The 20453-nt window shown below is 43.7% G+C and overlaps 2 protein-coding genes across 2 annotated transcripts in view; both read right to left on the bottom strand.

Annotated features, from left to right (window-relative positions):
• The window catches only part of LOC149277597 (GDNF family receptor alpha-2-like), a 48866-nt gene extending 41357 nt beyond the window's left edge, over positions 1 to 7509 (bottom strand). The window contains exons 1-2 of the mRNA XM_089502727.1: positions 7461 to 7509; positions 6606 to 6647 (exon numbers count right to left, since the gene is read on the bottom strand). Of these exons, the coding sequence (XP_089358853.1) occupies positions 6606 to 6647; positions 7461 to 7509 (91 nt within the window). The remainder of the gene's footprint in view (positions 1 to 6605; positions 6648 to 7460) is intronic.
• A 6563-nt stretch (positions 7510 to 14072) lies between these two features.
• DOK2 (docking protein 2) lies at positions 14073 to 18982 on the bottom strand. Its single transcript, XM_089502726.1, has 5 exons — positions 18977 to 18982; positions 17772 to 18059; positions 16069 to 16171; positions 15381 to 15553; positions 14073 to 14735 (listed from the first exon to the last, which is right to left on the bottom strand). The coding sequence occupies exons 1-5, from the start codon at positions 18980 to 18982 to the stop codon at positions 14073 to 14075; spliced, it is 1233 nt and encodes a 410-aa protein (XP_089358852.1).
• Between the last annotated feature and the right edge of the window lie 1471 nt (positions 18983 to 20453).

Genomic DNA, 20453 nt, shown 5'->3' with positions numbered 1-20453 from the left:
ATTCCTTGTCTTGTTCCTGTATTGTTTCTTGTCTGTTATGTTTCTTGCTTGGTCTCCCTGTCCCTTGCTTATGTTTCTGCTATATACTCTGCTTAGCTTCCCTACTTCCAGCCTGCAGCATCCTGCACATGATTCCAGTGCTATGTCTCATGCCTGCTCCAGGGTGCCTGCAGGATATCTCCAAGTTCTGCTCTGTTCTGTCATCATCCGCTGCTATGTCAGGGTGCTGGTACATGGCTGCACAACCCTAGATGCCCACCGGGAGAGTGCTGTCGCCCTGCACCAGGTCCTGTCCAACTCCACTCCTGCACCGTAACTCCTGCACACAATCTTTGGGCGCTCTGGGTCTTTACAGTCGTCTGTATGGACCCGGTTCCTGACAGGAGGTTCCCAGGTATGAACATGCAGCTTCTCATATCCAGCTGTGGCCAGCAGTCGTGTTATTTGCCAGCCACCAGCCTTAAAGTGCCAGAGGCATCTTGTCATTCCCAGTCCAGCCCTGCTGAGCGTTATCAAGCAAGTGGGTTATTGTACAATTTCCTCCAATTCTTACTGGTGAAAACTAGCATTAAAACATGAAAAGTGTCCTCCATGTTTTTTAAGAATCTCTGGTGTTTATTTATTTGTTTCTATCTTTACTATGTTGGGCTAGAAAATCCAGATTTACGTCCAGGCTCTGTGTCTTTCTTACATTGTGGGTTCGAAATCACAAACAACAAGGTCTGACTGCCTTGAAAAAATGTTAAAAGTGACTAAGTTCTCAACGCTGGATGTATCCATGGAGATGAAGCACGTTCACCTTGCTGTGAATGTCAAGGAAGCATCTCTGGATGTTGAAAAGAACACGAGGGGCAATTAGGGGACATTCTGGAACAGCGTTTAGAATTTCTTGTGAAACCAAAGTAAAGGCTTTCTAAGATAGTGCGGTGATTTTAAGCGTGCGCTGGAGAAAAGAGCTTCTGTAATGAGTGTCTAATGCATCAAATGCCTTCAACAAAAGAAATTGTTTTCTAAAAAAAAAAAAAGGTTTTCTTCTAAGTGTTATAATACAATGTGTCAAAGGGCCACTGCATGTTTTCCATGACTGATCCCCATCATGTCTCTTGATGAAGGATGCTAGACTACAAAACTTTAGATCTTTTGACGTCAGACCTTGCGGAGGAGATGGGGCACAGGACTTACACGGCCGATCAGCAGTGGCGTCGGCAGGGGGGGCCAGAGGGGGCCATGGCCCCCCCTACATCATGCTGTGCCCCCCGGTGTGCCCCCCCAATTGAAACGCCGGCTTTTTTTTTTTTTTTAATGGACCCGGAGGAGAGAGTGAGAGGCGCCGAGCGGTTGCTGAGGAATAAGTTCTGAGCAACCGTTCGGCGCCTCTCACTCTTCTCCGCGACCGCGAGGCCTCTTCCTGGTTCGCAGTGCCGGCATTTCAAGCCGAGCGCCGGTATATGTCGTCATATCCGGCGCCCAGCAGTGAAGCCGGCAGAACCAGGGATACAGAGACCTCGCGATCTCACCGCTGGACAAGCCCAAGGTAAGTGAACTTCAAAGGGGGGGTTAGAAAGTTAGGAGGGGGTTAGAGAGAAGAGGTAGATAGGAAGTGAGAAGGGGTAGATAAGGATAGATTGGGAGGGAGAGGGGGTAGATTGGGAGGGAGATGGGGGTGGATGGGATACATTGGGAGGGAGAGGGGATAGTTAGGATTGATTGGGAGGGAGAGGGGGTAGATAGGATTGATTGGGAGGGAGAGGGGGTAGATAGGATAGATTGGGAGGGAGAGGGGGGTACATAGGATAGATTGGGAGGGAGAGGGGGGTACATAGGATAGATTGGGAGGGAGAGGGGGGTATATAGGATAGATTGGGAGGCAGATGTGGTAGATAGAGAGGCAGATGTGGTAGATAGGGAGGGAGATGTGGTAGATAGGATAGATTGGGAGGGAGAGGGGGTAGATAGGATAGATTGGGAGGGAGAGGGGGTAGATAGGATAGATTGGGAGGGAGAGGTCTTTATGGGACAAAAACGGCGTACGTTCAGCTGTTTGGGGACAAAGTTGACATAATGTGTAACTTAGGTGCTGGTCAGGTTCTATATGGGCAGTGTGGACACCAGGGCTGGCTTTGGGGTGTGTGACCAGTGATCTATGCCTGTAATTTAGGGGGGTTTATCTATACCTTTAATGCAGAGTTTATATGTAATTTCCAATTGATTTATATCTGCAAAGCTGGGTTTTGTGTCATTCTGTTCATCTGTATCGGCTATATTTCCATACATTATTAATGTTTACCTGCAAATATAGGATTTGCATGTCTTATTCAGTTGATCAATACCTGGAGTGCTGTTTCCATGTGTTGATTATTTGATCTATACCTTCAGTGCTGAGTGTACATGTGATTTCCAGTTGATATATACCTGCAATGCTGGGTTTGTGTGTTCTGTTGGTTTATACCTGCAATGCTATGTTTCCATACATTATTTATGTATACCTGCAAATACAAGGTTTTTTTTAATCTCATTCAGTTGCATGTGCTGTTTCCATGTGTTGTTTATTTGATCTATACCTGAACTACAGGGTGTAAGTAAAAGAGCGCTATGGTTTAGTGAATGAGGGGACAAAGGGACTCTGGGGATGATTACAGGGGAGAGGACCTCTCAATGTCACGGTGCAGTCAGAAGGAGGGAACACTGCACTGACTCTCACTGTCTTCCCCTGATCTGCAGTCAGTGTGGCAAATATATTGGCAGCAGGGTCTAATATTAATATATATTGGCTGCAGGGGCTAATATTAATATATATCGGAAGCTGGGACTAATGTTTATATATATCGGCTGCAGGGCCTATTATCAATAAATATTGGCTGCAGGGGCTAATATTTATATATATTGGCTGCAGGGACTAATAATATATATCGGCAGTAGGGGCTAATATTAATATATGTTGGCAGCAGGGTATAATTTCTATGTATATCGGCAGCAGGGTATAATATAAGTATGTATCCGCAGCAGGGGCTAATATTAATATATATCTGCAGCAGGGGTTAATATTAATATATATCTGCAGCAGGGTCTAATATTTCTATATATCTGCAGCAGGGTCTAATATTTATATATATTGTCAGCAGGGGCTAATATTAAAGAATGAAAAATAACTGTCACTTTAGCTGTTATTTTGAAATCATATTTTAATCACAGTCTTTACTTCAAAGAGATAAGTGCATATTATGTAGTTAAAAATGCACGTCTAACGTGTGTGTGTGTGTGTGTATATATATATATATATATATATATATATATATATATATATAGTGTATATGTACCGTTTTATAATTGGCCCCCCTACTTTGGTCCCTGGCCCCCCATGTGCCCCCCCTAAATATGAAACCTGGAGACGCCACTGCCGATCAGGCATCTGTTTCGCTGTGTTAAAGGAGCATCCAGGCCTCTTCCATGTTCTTCACGGTATTTCTATGTGACCAAGCTTGCTGTAGGCCTTTGATGACATGTTAGCTTGTCAAGCAGGCCACACCGCTACTGGGGTGGTACCAAAGTCTTGGTATGGTCCACTGGTAAATCCTGCCAAGAACATTCACAGTAGTCCTGGCAATGTTGCTTACCAGGAGACAAGCAGTAGCCACTAGAAAAAAAGTATGCATTTCATTGAATAGGCCCTCTAGAGACCTGAATGGCTGAATGATGCCCACGGGGGGGCCAGCATGGGCTATAGTGGGCCTTGACTGTTGTGCTGAGGAGGGGTAGGCTTTTTGGCGGGAATTTCGGGGGTGGAGTTGGGGGTAGATTATATAAGTGGCTGCTTTCCTGGGCTCAGGAACCATTTTTTGTGGTTAGCTTACCTGGTTGCGTGTCCCACCCTCCCTCCCTTTTTGTTTTGTTTGAAGGTTTGTGTCGTTTGTCACAGTCTGTGGGGCGGCAGCTTGCCAGGTATCCAGGGGGTTAATGTGGTGGTAAGTGAATGGTTGGTAACATCTGGTGGGAGGTTCTTGGCTGTCAGTGCTGGAACCTAAGGTCAGGGTGGGGGCATCTCGGTATGTCCCTTCCTTAAGTGGCATTTGGTTATGGTACCTGGATTGCTTGGCAAGCTTGGGTGTTTTATTGTATATATTTACATGTTGGTGTTTTGAGTCATTGTCCTTGTTAACGCACCTATGTTTATTGTTTCAGGTTTTGGCGTGACAATGACTCTAATAAATAAAATTGGCTGTGGCCTTTTCTCATCCATATTTATGGTGTGCGGTGTCATTATTGGGGGGTTTTTAATGGGGAGTTAAGCCTAGCCCGGAGAATCGAAGCTACAACAGTCATGGTTCTTATCTGCCTTCAAATTCTATGTTTCTATTACTCCACACATTAACACAAAACTCTCACCAAATGTCATTGAGAGGGCCTGTTTGTCTTATACATGTAGCTGTCAGGGCACCATATCATATTCGGTGTCAACTTATGGTCCAGAATCTCACCCCATAGTGGTCCATTATTTTACGAATTAAACAAAAATGAATTAATTAAAAATGAAATAAAAAATACCACCCATATTTCTCCCAGGTTCCCAGGAAGTGGCTTTCAGGTTCCTGTGGATGCTAATTATCTTCTTACCTGGTTAGCGTCTGGCAGTTTAACATAGAAACATAGAAAGTGACGGCAGATAAGAACCAGTAGGCCCATCCAGTCTGCCCAACCTCTGAGTACTTTCCTTTAGTACTTGCCCTTATTCTATATCTAGCTTGGCCTTATGCCTATCCCATGCTTGCTTAAATGACTTTACTGTATTAACATCTACCACTTCTGCTGGATGGCTATTCCATGCGTCCACTACCCTTTCCGTAAAGTAATATTTTCTGATGTTACCATTAAACCTTTGCCCCTCTAGTTTATGCTTGTGTCCTCTTGTTGTGGTAGTATTTCTCCTTTTAAATAAACTCTCTTCCTTTACCTTGTTGATTCCCTTTAAGTATTTAAATGTCTCCAACATTTCTATATCCTTCTGGAGATACGGTCTCCAGTACTGTACACAATACTCCAAGTGAGGTCTCACCAGTGATCTGTACAACGACATGAGCTCTTCCCTCTTTCTACTGCTAATACCTCTCGCTATACAACCAAGCATTCTGCTAGCATTACCTGCTGCCAGGCCCGGACTGGGACAAAAAATAGGCCCGGCCATTTTTATGAAAAAACATATATGTACATACATATACATAATACTTGGTCATTCAACATGGGAAGCCTGAAGCCACAATTTAGTACAACTAATCCTTTAAAAAAATATTATAGAGTAAATAACACAATACCTTATCTTTTCCACTAAATGATTTCAGGGCCTTGAATGTTTTGTCCCCTGAAGTCACTACAAATTTAGAAGGGCATTTTATCTTTGCATAAGTAAAAATGAAATAGTTCCTACTGTAAATTAAGGAAACAGATAAGCAAACACACACACCAGGACAGGCTTTTCCACACCGACACCCAGACACACACACCAGGACAGGCTCTGCCACACCGACACCCAAACACACACCAGGACAGGCTCTGCCACACCGACATCAAAACACACACACACCAGGACAGGCTCTGCCACACCGACATCCAAACACACAAAACACCAGGACAGTTAAAAAAATAAGAAATGGTTCAGCACTCGACTCCCAGGAAGCTGGGAGCTAGCAGCTAAAAAGGGCAAAACAAAAACAGAAAGCATAACAAAAATAGCAACGTTTGGCCGAAACGTTGCTTTTTTGTTTTGCGTTCTTTGAATAAAGTAACCTAAGCATTGGAAGCTGATTGGAGTGCTGGGGTTCTTTTCTGTGTTCAAACACACCAGGACAGGCTCTGCCACACCAACACCCAAACACACGCCCCAGGACAGGCTCTGCCACACTGACACCCAGACACACACATCAGGACATCCTCTGCCACACTGACACCCAGACACACACACCTGGACAGGCACACTGACACCCAAACACACACACCAGGACAGGCTCTGTCACACCAACACTTATACACAAACACACACCAGGACAGGCTCTGCTACACTGACACCCACACACACACACCAGGACAGGCTCTGCCACACCGACACCCAAACACACACACAACAGGACAGGCTCTGCCACACTGACACCCAATCACAAACACCTGGACAGGCTTTGCCACACTGACACCCGCATCCGGAGGGTTTCCACGGACGGTTTCACTCAGCCTGCCTGTGGCATCTTTGCCCCCAAAACAGCTTGCCTGTGGCAACTTTGCCACCAAAACAGCCTGCCTGTGGCATCTTTGCCACCAAAACAGCCTGCCTGTTGCATCTTTGCCCCCCTTACACATCCATGCTATCACACACATATTCATTCACTTTTTCACAAATATTTATTCACTAATTCACAGATAATCATTCACTCATTCAGATATTCATTCATACATTGATACTCATTAATTCCCTCATTGAGATACTCATTAATTCCCTCATTCAGATACTCATTTACATATACTCATTCACAAACATTCATTCACTCACTCCTTCACATACTCATTAATTCATTCTTTCATTCAATCTCACATACTCCATACAGCCTCCCTCACCCCCTTACCTGAACTAATGATGTACGCACCGCCCGCAGACTTCCGCAGATCTGCACAGAGGAAGCAGACGCGCAGCAGGGTCATGTGACGTTCCGTTGGATTCCTGCGTCCCCCTGGCGGTAGAAGAGACGCTGCTCACTCGCATCTAGAAGGTAAGTAGCTGCTAGAGTTGCGGGCCCGGTCGCAGTTGCTGCGGGCTTAAGGGGCAGGTGCCCCTTTTGCCCTGCATTAAGGACGGCCGCATAGGCCCAGTCAGTCCGGTCCTGACTGGGCCTATTTTAAGGTAGGGGCCTGGAGCTGCAGCTCCATTAGCCCCTAAGTCAATCTGGCCCGGCCGCGGCCCGGCCCACCGGGCAAATGCCCGGTGTGCCCGATGGCCAGTCCGGGCCTACCTGCTGCTCTACTGCATTGTCTGCCTACCTTTAAATCCTCAGAAATCCCTTTCATCACACGTTGAGGTTAGGACAGTATCAAATATTCTATACTTTGTCCTTGGGTTTTTTATGCCCCAGGTGCATTACTTTGTATTCAGTAGCGTACCTAGCGGGTGGCGGGGGGGGGCGGTCTGCACCGGGTGCCGCTCATTAGGGGGGTGCCAACTTGCTGGCCGCTGGAGGAGCAGGCTCGCAGGCTCGCAACCCTTGGACCCGGCTTAAAATCACTCAAGGGAGCCGGAGGTCTGTTAAAGACCTCCGATATCGCTCCCTTGCGATCTGCGCGGCAACAGCTGCTGTGCTGGCAGTAGATATATCGGTATCAACACCGATCGGGATATTCTTCCTGCACGGGCACCTAGAATATAAAAACACAATTACAATCAAGATACAACTGCATGAAGATACAAACACTGCTCTTACACTTACCTTTCATCCTCCGGTCCAACGAATCCTCCGATTGGCAACCAAGCTCCATTGACCGTGGATCAAGCTTCATTGAAGGCAGTGACCCCGGCACACGAATGAATGATTGGAATCCGGAAGCAATTATCTAGCTGACGTCAGACGCCATAACACGGACGGCAAGCAGATGGCGCCAAAACATTTAAAAAGACCTCCATTAGAAAGAAGACAATACTCCTGATGAAGCCTATATGGTGAAACGCGTTGAGTTAACTTTTTTACTATATTTTTTATCTGTACCAGTACTTTTAAAACTTTTAAATACTTTTACAGCTGTACCCAATATGGATCAAGCTGGTTGTTAATTGAAAATAAATATTTCTTTTTTAATATATTTTCTATGTGGATAGTGGTTGTTTTGATACACCACACACACATTGATATTTGATCGTTGGATCCATCAAATAGAAAAACATACGGATACAACCGGATCATCACCAGACATTACAGGCATCTAGACACTTGTTTAAGTGTAAGTATATCTCCATTTGTTGCGTATGCAGTGTTATACATAATACACTATTGGATGCTTTTCTGTTTTTTCCTCGGCATACACTCACGTATATGGATCCCAAGACCAGCGCCATGATGTACTGAACAATACCAACACACTGTGAGTGGGAAATCTGCGATACGCAGGGCACAGTACACTTTTCTATACTTCTACACTATATATAATTTTTTTCTGTTTTATTTTTCATTGAATGGAACACACGAGCGCCCCCTAGTGGACTTTTTGCAGTATTACTTCAACACCTGGAGAGTGTTGCTTAAGGGTTGCAGCTGTGGTTCCAGACACGAAAGGAAAGTCATTATTGCCGATTATTTCTATTATTCACTATCTTACTCCCTATACTGGTTTTTCTCACTCTTTCTATACGCCGGGATTTGTTGCCAGATCCCGGCGCACAACACTGAAGCCGCGCCCACTGCCGTCCGTGCCCTCTGACCCGGAAGAGGACAGAAGAACTGAAGAAGAGGAGCGAAGAGGAGGAAAAGAAGAAGAGGAATGAAGAGGAAAGAAGAAGAATGTGGATTGGTATGTGTGTGGATTGGTATGTGTGTGGATTGGTATATGTGTGGATTGGTGTATGTGTGGATTGGTATGTGTGTGGATTGGTATGTGTGGATTGGCATGTGTGGATTGGTATATATGTGGATTGGTATGTGTGGATTAGTATATGTGTGGATTGGTATGTGTGGATTGGTATGTGTGGATTAGTATATGTGTGGATTGGTATATGTCTGGATTGGTATGTGTGTGGATTGGTATGTGTGTGGATTAGTATGTGTGGATTGGTATATATGTGGATTGGTGTGTGGATTGGTGTGTGTGTGTGTGGATAGGTATGTGTGTGGATTGGTATATGTCTGGATTGGTATGCGTGTGGGTTGGTATGCGTGTGGGTTGGTATGCGTGTGGGTTGGTATGCGTGTGGATTGGTATGCGTGTGGATTGGTATATGTGTGGATTGGTATATGTGTGGATTGGTATATGTGCGGATTGGTAAGTGTGTGAGAGTGATGGGTGTTATGCTGTACCATTTCCAATATATTTTTCATTATATAATTATGCTCTAGTACATCATAACTCCCATCACTCTATACTGTTCTATACAGTGGCAGAGCTGGGAGACAGAGGCCTTGCACCCCCACCGCAGGACTCCTGAAAGGTAAGTGAACTTCAAAGGGGGAGAGGGTAGATCATTAGGAGGGGGTAGATAGGGAGAAGGGAGTGAGGCGGGGGGATAGGGGGTAGATAGGGAGAAGGGAGTGAGACGGGGTAGGTAGGACAAAAGGGAGTGAGAAGGGGTAGATAGGGCAATCATACTCCTATCATGCCAAGTCTGCGAGTACATCCTGGAATCTGCGAATGCCTGGGCATGACAGGAATGTGATTGCTGTTAACAATCATATATATATATATATATATTAATATTGTTATTTAATTGTTTTGTCCTATTTTGGTGTGTTACTTACTTTAAATAAACGTGTTAGATTTTTTTTTTATGGTGTGGGGGGGGTCATATTCGGTTTCGGCCAGGTAAATGCTGCATTTTCAGTTTCAGTCCAGAATTTGTTTCGGTGCATCCCTACTACTAATGAAGTGGTAGGCCTACACCACATCAATGTTTGGCTTAGTATATAGTGATAGGAGTTATGCTGCACTATTGTCAATGTCTGGCTCAATGTATAGTGATAGGGATTACGCTGTACCACCGTCAATGTGTGCCTCAGTATATAGTGATAGGCGTTATGTTGTACCACCGTCATTGTCTGCCTCAGTATATAGTGGTAGGTGTTATGCTGTACAACCGTCAATGTCTGCCTCAGTATACAGTGATAGGTGTTATGCTGTACCACCGTCAATGTCTGCCTCAGTATATAATGATAACAGTAAGTGTTATGCTGTACCACATTCAGTGTCTGCGCCGGTATATAATGGTAGAAGCTATGCAGTTTTAAAGTGTGTGTGTGTGGGGGGGGTGCCACATACAGGATCCGCCCCAGGTGCCAAATACTCTAGGTACGCCCCTGTTTGTATTTATCTACATTAAATGCCAATTGCCACAACTCTGACCATTTTTCCAGTTTACCTAGATCGTTTGCCAATTGGCTTCTTCCTCCAGGAACATCAACCCTGTTGCAAATTTTTGTGTCGTCAGCAAATAAACATACCTTTCCATCAAGACCATCTGCAATATCACTAATAAAGATATTAAAGAGAATGGGTCCAAGTACAGATCCCTGAGGTATCCCACTGGTAACAAGACCTTGTTCTGAATATATGCCATTCACTACAACCCTCTGTTGTCTGTCACTCAGCCACTCCTTAATCCATTCAACAACATTGGGATCTAAACCCGGAGATTGCAGTTTATTTATAAGTCTTCTGTGTGGGACAGTGTCAAAGGCCTTACTGAAATCCAGATACGCAATGTCTACTGCACCACTGCGATCAATTACTTTAGTCACCCAATCAAAAAAATCAATTTGTTTGGCAAGATCTTCCTGAGGAAAACCCATGTTGTTTTTGATCTTGAAACCCATGTGACTTCAGATGTTCAACAATCCTTTCCTTTAACATTGTTTCCATTAATTTTCCCCCCTACAGATGTAAGACTAACTGGCCTGTAGTTGCCCGACTCCTCCCTACTGCCTTTTTTGTGAATGGGCACAACATTCGCTACTTTTCAATCCCCAGGGACAACTCCCGTTACCAATGATTCGTTAAATATATCAGTTAACGTTTTTGCTAGTACACCCCCAAGGTCTTTTAATAACTTGGCGTGTATCCCATCAGGCCCCATCGACTTATTTGTCTTTAAATTAGACAACTGAAGTAGAACCTCCGCCTCGATAAACTCACATATTTCAAATGATTCAGTCTTTTTTCCCAACTGAGGTCCCATTCCCTCATTTTCCTCTGTAAAAACTGAACAGAAATATTAATTGAGGCAGTCAGCTAAACCTTTATCCTCTTCTACATACATTCCTTTTGTTTTTAGTCTAACTAATCCTTGTTTAACTTTCCTTTTCTCATTTATATATCTAAAAAATGTTTTATCTCCATTTTTTACTGAGAGGGCAATTTGCTCTTCTGCATGTGATTTGGCAGCTCTTATAACTTTCTTTGCCTCTTTCTGCCTAATTTTATAGATCTATCTTCCTCACTTTGGGTTTCTTTTGGATCTGTAAGTGGTACCCCTCAGATGGGGACCTTCTTCACTGAAACCTGTTTATCTATATCATTAATGTATATATATGCTTGTTATGGATGTTTGTGGTACCAACTTATACTCACATTTCATTTTAAAGATGTAAGGAAAATGCTGCCTTCTGCTGGTAACTTGGAGAACTACATTTCTGGCTTTAGTACCGCAAATCTTCCTTCAGTTAACAAGTTGTATAATAAACGCTGCTGTTATTATTATTATTACTACTACTACGATTATTTATTTGATATTATTTGTATTTTTCCACTGGTTCACCAGTAACGTTTTATGAACTGGAGTATTAATACAAATCGCTAGCTGTGAGCTACATGTGATAATTACACAAGAAGTTAGAATATGTCCCATTCTTCTGAAACACCTGTGAAGTGCACATTGCGCAAATTACACTGCTACCCAATTTATAGAATCATTTTACGTATAGCTCTTGCATCGTTTGGAAAATCCGTCTAGAAAATGGTCCTTAACTTCCCTGTGGGAAGCGAGGGGATTCTTACTCTACTCAGCTAGGGGGCATATCTCACATCGCTGGGTTTAGGACTAAGATTTAAGATCTGATAAATTCTGCTATTTCCACGTGCAGAAATATGGCCACAATAGTCGGGGTACTAAAACTACCCATCATTAAAGAGTACATACAAATTGTGCTTCAACAAGTACATGGCAAGGGGATTTACCAGTGGAGGGCTGTCACCTGTTGGCCCTGTACATACGCACACACACGCACATACCTACATTCTCTCACATATATCAGCTTACATGCTGTTTCCATAGGAGCGTCCTGATTTTTGGGGCTCTGTCCTGTCGAGCTGCCCCGCTTTGCGACTTTGTCAAGCAATGGCACTCATAGGCCGTTTGGGGAAATCGGAGGAATCCCGTGACGGGCCAACTGAGCAATGGAAATGATTGAACTCCAAATTTCATGTTTTCTCAGAAGAAAAAGATGACAATAACAGATGTAGTTACAAAACTTATAATAATGATCCAATCATTACAATAATATTGGATGTAGGATTTCGGAGGTTTTCCATCAAATTCTCGGCGATGGAGGCCTCGTGTGAGCTCGAGAATAAAGCGAGGTGGCCGCATTTTATAACTGTGATTTAAAAGGGGGTGTGGTTTTGACAGGGGTGTGGCTGTTGTGGGGGTGGCTTCACATGTTTTATTGATATTGTCCGTAGACATAATTTATTATTCTAAAACTGAATGACATAAAAATAATAAGGCGACGGTTATTTCAGCGGCTCAGCGCAGCCTCCATAGACGTCATATCCCGGAGGGCCATGTCATAACGGTGCACAGGATATCGACTGCAGGGGGGACGCTTCCCTGGGTGGGTAAATCTACCACTGCCCTTGGGCACATGTTCCAAAAAAGGTGGAATGATATAAATTGCCACAGACATTAAATAAAACGAACACAATATCAGTAAAATGAGAAGCTTTGGTGCTGCCATATGAGAATGAAGCTGCAAGACAGCTCAGCAATGAATGAGCGGCACGCTGGGGTCCAGATGCAGGTTTAAAAGGGCATTCTGTGCCACGTTTACTTAATTCCAGGACGAGACAGACTGACAGCTGGTAACCTTTTTTGGTAAATCTTAATGGTAGGATCTTGTTTCCATGCTACACAAATGGTGCTTTTCGTTAATGACCTTCAGTTTTCAACCACTCCCTTATGTCTGGCAGGAGGACGTATTTTTTAAAGGACAACTCGTTGGGTCCTCCATATTAGCTGTCCCCCGCACTGTGCGTTTCCAACGGGTAAGAGGGGCAGCTGTCTCGGGTGCTGCAAAGTGAGGGGAGCATTTGTGCCACCCGCTGGCACAGCACCTGCAGCTCCTTGTGCTACTGGAAGGGATCTTACATCAGTGTGGGGTACATCGTCTGATATTGCCCCAGGTCCCGAGATCCCTAGTTATGGCTCTGCCCACCAGCGCAGAGCAGCTGCATATGACCCCGTATTCTGATACTCTGCTCACCATTGGTGGGCAGTAGGGAGTGCGAGGACATCCAGTGTGGAGGTCTGTACTGATGGAGACAGAGATCTTGTACTCCTTCTCATGCCCATTTTTCAAGACTCAAATTGTGGGTTGGTTAGAAGGAGATCTCCAATTTTACCAAGCAAGCTGCTGCGGATTACAGATCAGTCATGTGTGTTTAAAACATTGTGTGCCATATACCACACAAGCAATTCTGGGGAAAAGATACTTCAATGTTGCTACTTACCCCCAAATTTAGCCCTGAACTATTGTGCAGGAGGGTTTGTGGGGCTTTTGTCAAAATGGTCCACAAGCACTACCCCTGAATATGACTGGAGATGGCCCCCTGTCCCAAGCATTTTCCCTGCCCCTTACATTTCATTTCTAGAATTAGTATAATAGTGCAGCCAGCCCGTATCGTCTTCAGCGAGTCACCAGATAAGTTTACCGAAAAATGATGCAGCGGGCCAATAATTATTAATATGATTTATTATTTATAAAGCTAAGACATGTTCCATAGTACTGTACGGCGGAACGGAGCTTTAAACAAGGTAGCAAACACTAAAAGATTACAAGAAATATAAGGTCGTGAGAGCTCTGCCCCTAAGAGCTTACAGTCTACACAGAGATATAATATAGGATCTGTAGTCTGCCAATAGCTACAGGTTGAGTAACCTCTGATTTTTTGGACGTTATTATACGGTTATGAGGCACTGTCACACTTTCATTACATGGCCTTTACACATCCTTCCAATGAAGGAAATTATCCCTTTTAGTAATTTGGCTGCGCAAAAAAATTAAGATTTTAAGTGGTCTAGTTTGTCTTTGGTCCTTGAGTTACTCACATTAGTACCTTTCCCCTCAGCTTTTCTGCGATCCCTTCAGTGTAATATTATCATATTCACGATCATCGTTCACCTCGCTTCCCCACTCATCTCCCTCTACCTTTTGTTTCCCTTTTTTGCTGGTTGTTACCCCAACCCTGGGAACAGCATAATCATCCCACCCCGGTAAATACGGATATTCATATCCAGTTTCATGGGCATCAGTGCCTTGAGTCTTCCAAGCATCAGTTTTCATCTCCTCTGGTTCGTCATAGACAGGATTGACGGGCACCTCTGGTTCATCGTATATGTGTTCTGCTCCGCGGCTTTTCTTGATTTTCCCCTGTGCGGGTGGGACGGGTCCAAGGAGACCCACAAAGCCTGTATTCAAGAGGTTACGAGCCACTTTATCAAAAGGTATGGCATAGTCACTCTCTGGAAGATGATTTTCTCCAGGGAGATTGACTTGAGGAGGTGGTTGGGAGATGGACTTCTGAAGAGAAGATGGGGGTGCTGGTGGCCATGATCCAAGATTGGTTATTTTACTGTATTCATGCAAACTTGAGACGGCAAGGTCATTGTGATGAGAGCTGATGGCAGTTTCAATGGCCGAGAAGATCTGACTACCGAGGGCTGTCTGAAATTCAAATGTTCCTTCACCAGAAGTGCAACGACGGCCAGCCTCAAAGGAGAACATAGCCTGGAGACAGGGAAAATAAATGAGTTGCCCCAGTGTCACAGTTAGCCAAGTTAAACAGTTTTTTGTATGAAAAATAACGCTTGATTTAAATGTACACTGCTACTTAGTGTACCTCATACAGCCATGGACTGACCATCTGGGAAACCGGGCAAAGGCCCGATGGAACAGTGGCACCCAAAACTACCTTTACCATCTCTCCAGTGGCAAATCGGGGGCTTCGGTGTGTAATCACAAGCCTTTTTATGTGACTTCATGACCAATTGATAATTTTGTAACTATAAGTCAGACAGACATTGTTGTAACTTTTAGTGATGCAAAATACTGTGATACCCACATATTCTGAGCTCCTATAAAAGAGGGACGAGCGGATATAAATCCCAAAGCGAGACTGTCCTTCCTAAATAGGGACACTATGGAGGTATGTTGTTAGGTGAGTGCTATTTTAAAACAGGATCTAATCAGCGGGACGCTGTAGAAAACAGCCCTCGTTTATAATGGCAGGGGAAAGACTCAGCGGTTTCATGTGAAATTGCTTTGTATTTAGGTTAATGGTTCACTGTGTTGGGGGATGACGGCAATTCCCATAATCCTCAATAGTTGCCAGTTTCTCACTGGGCAATGCATCATTTATGAGAAGTGTCTCACCTTGTCTCTCCCAAATCTCCTCAGGAACGGGTACGGCCAGCTGTACAAGAGGCTCCCGTTTTGACGGTCTCGCAGCGAGAGGCAGTTGCTGTCAACTGAGAGTGTGTACATCCCAAAGAGACTGCAGCGAGAAGATGCATCCGTCTGTCGGATCCGGACCACAAACTGATTGCCTACAAAGACGGTATAATTCTTCAGATTGTGATCACCTCAGTTTGTCTCCCATCCCCGGCTACTGTGCTTTTTCCAAGCTGTCTGCTAGGTGTTTTAGCTCTCCTTTGCAGGTTGAATCATACAACCACTAAGGATGTCTGTCTTCCCCAATACACTACGTCAGTCACACGATGTGTCCTGCCAGGAACCGCAGTCACATGCCTCAGCCATGTCTCACCCACAGTCTCTGCAAAGAGCGTCCAACAGCAGGACGTCTGTCTCTAGAGCTTCTGATCCTGTAGAGCATCTCTCAGTAATCCTGCAGATCACCTCACAGTAACTTCCCTCTATAACCTCTAATCCTGGTGATCTACTCTGATCGTAATAGCGTTTCAGTGATCTTCTAATCCCGAAACAGCGATATCTTCTAATCTTGCAGAATATTCCTCAGTAATTTGTAAACCTTCACATCCTCTCGCAGCCCCCCAATCCTGCAGACCCCCTTAATCTCCTTCCACCTGCGACATCTCCTCACCTGGACTGCTTTCTCTGCTAGTACTATACAGAACATTTTCCTGCAGTCGGAGACCCTCAGACTGCTGCGGTTGACTGCAACGTCTCTCCAGAGACAAGCGCTCCTGCGGAGAGAGACTTCTTTAATACTGGATAAGAGTCCATGCACAGCAAGATCACCCCATACACAACAATCTATACAACTTGCATAGATTTATACAAATCTATATTAAGACAAGTGTATATATAAATAATTTTACAATTTATAATATACCATGAAATTCCGCCTTTTTGCAATGTAGTGGCCACAATTCCCACAATTCCAAAACAATAATACGCAATACTACCAACACGAACACTTCTCTAGATAAACTGGTTCATGGAAATAATTAGCATAATTTATGCAAAATAACCTTTTTTTTAAGGAGATTGATGGTTAGGCGGCACAGTCCCTTTTTAATAAAAAATGAATTCCTCATTATATAAATCTCAGCCATTATAACCCAAAAAGCTCTTTAAAATCCCGCACTCCCCTTCCCATGTCATACGAAAGAATCTTCCTAACAGAGGGATCCCACACAATAACCCATGTATAAGATCGGTTTATATCACTTGGCAATATATAATTAATTGCCCCAAGTGATGGTTACTATTTTGTGTAGCTGATGATCAGCGACCCTCCTTTCTTCTTGCAGCACATGTTGCCTGAAGTTCTCCTTCCAAACTGCCTTCACCTTTCCTCAGTCTACACTTCAGTTCCTCATCCTTTACTCAGAAAACTTCCCTAATTCTACTAACGTTTGTAATCATCTACGTCTTGTGATTGTCCCTCGGTTTACCTACAAACGCTTTGTTTTGAAGGACAGTTATAAGTGATGGATTAAGACAGACACTTAAATTAAATTAAAATCTCCCGGGCACTTTAAAGACAACAGGCTATAAAGGATGTACATCTGGCCACCTGCACATGGCCACACACTACACTCTTATACTTTTGTGTATCCAGCACACAATAGGACAGGTGATTAAAGGTAAATGAGAAGCACCGTCGGGCGTCAGCCCACCGGCATTTGCCCAGTCCAAGCCCGACAAGGCTTAAAGCTACAAAAGTCTCACTAATATAAACTTTATCATTTATTTCTGTTTCCCGTACCCGCAGACCCGTGATCCTTCACTATTTGTAAAGCTATAGTTCTCGCCACCCTGAAGCCTTTTCAGGACACTGATTGTGTCACATGTGACTTAGCATGCAACGTTACTGTGTAGATACATATGCCGCGGATGATGTCAAACATCCTTATGCAAGCCATGCAAAAATATCAAAATGTACCTTTTTATTTTAGATGTTCCTTGGGTGCCGAAGTAACATTTTAAACAGTTTGATTAATAGTCTACAAAAAATGCTGCAACTTCAACTTAATGACAGCATTATGCATTATAAAGGGTCAACGTATGAGCGCTTTTCCCGCAAGAAAGAGGTAAGGGGGAAAGGGAAATTTCTTGTGAATCACATTGCTGATTTTATTAAGAAGGGCCAACTCAGGCATTCTTGCAGAAGGTGGTCGTTGGGGTTCTCCTGCAAACTCCAGCTTTAGTCAATCTTCCTCATTTTAGGAATTCTATCTGCTGGAGTGAGCGGTTTGCTTGTAACAATATGATAAAATCAGTCAATAAGCCTTTAAAAAACTGACCTAAGTGGAGTTGTCCTACACACCGTGTTCTCACCTGAGGGAACGCAAGAGCGCAGAGCTCTCTGACCCAGCATGGCTGCTCGGAGGTCTCGCTGGCAAGCAGGAAGACTCTCTGTGCTGTCTCAATGCTGAATGCGCGGGTATCCTTTGGGCTGTTTTCCCCGCCGCGCTCTGACAAGCTCACGCAATCGCTAAGCTGAATGAGTTTCCAACATTCCAATTTGCGCCCAGATTCTGGAGGTTGGGAACCTTCGTGCATCTCCAGACGCGCGACACCTGAGGAGGCAGGTCTATGTAGGACAGCCCAAACCTTCTTCCATTTCTGCCAGGAATAAAAGAAAGACTCTTTATCCATGTCTGTTACTTGGAGTAACTTTAAAGTTATTGAAATTTAACCAGATTCTGTATTTTCCAGTTACCTGATTTACTATTCCTACCATTAAACTACCATTTGCTTATTAATAAGTTGTGATCGTTATTGGTTTTTTTTTAAGCACGCCTGTAGTCATTGACCACATCCGCCATTTTTTCCCATACATATGTACTTCACTGATATACTGCAGTGCTGATCGGCAGCACGTGGAAAAAAATGCAGTCCGTGGTTACCTGAGGGGTGACAGGAGAAGGAATGATCATTTCAAGACATTAAATTGAATAAATATGATAGGTTGATATCCTTTTCCAAAAATCTTAGCTTCCGTTTGGTGAAATAAATACTTTTACGTTAAACATAAGCAATGGGGATGGCTCGCACTTCAAGGTTCTCAATATTTATAATTTTCAGGATAAAGGAAAGAAAATGAGGGGAATATGATAGAAACATTTGAACCCATAAAGGGGTTAAACGACGTATAGGAAGGAAGTATATCTCCATACCTGGGAACTGTCCGGGTGAAGCCTTAGCTGCTCTGGGTCACTAAGGGGAAACTCTGGGTCATGGAAGCACCGTTGCAGCCTGCCCCACTCCACGCCCAATCTTTCCTTTAAAAATAGTGTGTGTCCTGCATGCAGCAGGACCATCTGCACCATGAGTAGGACCACCCACTGACGTCAGTAGGACCACCCGCACCATGAGCAGGACCGCTCACTGACATCAGTAGGACCACCCGCACCATGAGCAGGACCGCCCACTGACATCAGTAGGACCACCCGTACCATGAGCGGGACCGCTCACTGACATCAGTAGGACCACCCACACCATGAGCAGGACCACCCACTGACGTCAGTAGGACCACCTACCCGCATCCCGCAAGGGGGGACTCCAGGTACCTAGATCCAGAAAGCTCCCAGGCTGATGAAGCTTTTTTTATAGGTGAAACTACATTCATTGGGACTTTCCTCTGGATTATTTCTTGACTCCAGCAGCTCTGATCCGGAGTTGAAGTCATTGTGGACAATCTGGTGCATTTTTCCTTATCTTAATGTAATGTACCTATGTGCTATTTTTACTATTAAATACTTTATATGTTACACTGACCCTGTCTCCATATATCCTTTCTACACCTGGACACTGAGACCCCCTCCTGGGAAGATTATCCACAGACATTCTTGAAAGTCTTACCCCCACCACCATGTGAAGACCAAGTTAAGTTGTTCCCCCCCCCCCTATATTTGCTTGTATTACTATTATCATATAAAACCCCTTCTGATATATAATTTAAAGGAGGAGGAAATATGACAAGAAGTCACAGTTTAAAACCAAACAACTAGATGTAGCATAGTATTACTTCACTGAAATTCTTGTGGTTATGACCTTCCAGGAAAGGAGGTGCTTATGTCTGCCCTGATCATACAAAAGTTTTTAAAGAGAAAAAAAAAATATTGAAAAAAATATTTTTCTCCTTGAACATAAAATACCATGCTTTAGGTTGTAAGCTTCTTTTGTTTGAGCAGGGCCCTCCGCACCTGTTGTTTCTGTAAATCAAATTGTTATGTTATATACTACTTTTTATGTCCTGTCCACCCATTGTACAGCGCTACAGAATATGACGGCGCTAATAAAATGATAAATAATTATAATGTAGTGTTTGTTAGCATTGACACAGCACATTGCTTAAACACCACACTGAGCTCATTCTTTCTGGCAAAGCCAATGCAGTCCCTTCCTCCATAGACTTTCATTAGTGAGTGTCGCGTTGAGTAAATAAGACCGAGTCGTTCTATTGTTTACCATAAGACGTGCTTTACGTTGCAGTACCTCTCAGGCAGTGTTGCACTACTGACTCTTTTCCTCTATTGTACGTCGCTTTTCCGGTGCCCCGTAATTGTATATAATGGGTCATTTTTGTATGTTGTGCAAATACAATGAACGTTTATTCGTAGCGGGTAGCTGTAAATTTGTTGAGGCTAATTTGGTTTGTTTGTAACATAGAGATAAGCAGATACTTCCCTAAATGTGAAGCATGCATGTGTCATGGCCTGACGTTGGCTTGTATATCATGGATAGGCTGGCGCTTATGTTTTTTAACTCTTTATAGACAATGTAGGTCTATGGTTGCCACAGCTATCGGGGGGCTCAGAGACCCTGTGCAATGATGGAACACCCTAAATCTTCACATAATGCACCAATAATGTATCAACTATGACAGAATATAATAAAAATATAAAATAAAATACTAAAGATATATATATATAATAGTAAATATAATAATAGTAACTAATAAGTGCTTTTAACACAGTAAATGTTTCAAATCAGGGTATCGGATAGGGCTGGAAA

This window comes from Sceloporus occidentalis, unplaced genomic scaffold, assembly GCF_023333645.1.
Source record: "Sceloporus occidentalis isolate IW3139 unplaced genomic scaffold, rSceOcc1.0.p SCAF_209, whole genome shotgun sequence".
Classification (NCBI taxonomy): domain Eukaryota; kingdom Metazoa; phylum Chordata; class Lepidosauria; order Squamata; family Phrynosomatidae; genus Sceloporus; species Sceloporus occidentalis.
The sequence above is the reverse complement of the archived record's forward strand: the minus strand, read 5'-3'. Positions and strand labels throughout refer to the sequence as shown.

Excerpts from the sequence above, each read along its gene's own strand:
- DOK2 (XM_089502726.1), bottom strand. Across the intron at positions 16,172-17,771 it reads GCGCTCTTGCGTTCCCTCAG|GAGCGCTTGTCTCTGGAGAG; the intron begins GTGAGAACACGG and ends CTCTCTCCGCAG. Across the intron at positions 14,736-15,380 it reads GGAGATTTGGGAGAGACAAG|GCTATGTTCTCCTTTGAGGC; the intron begins GTGAGACACTTC and ends CCCTGTCTCCAG.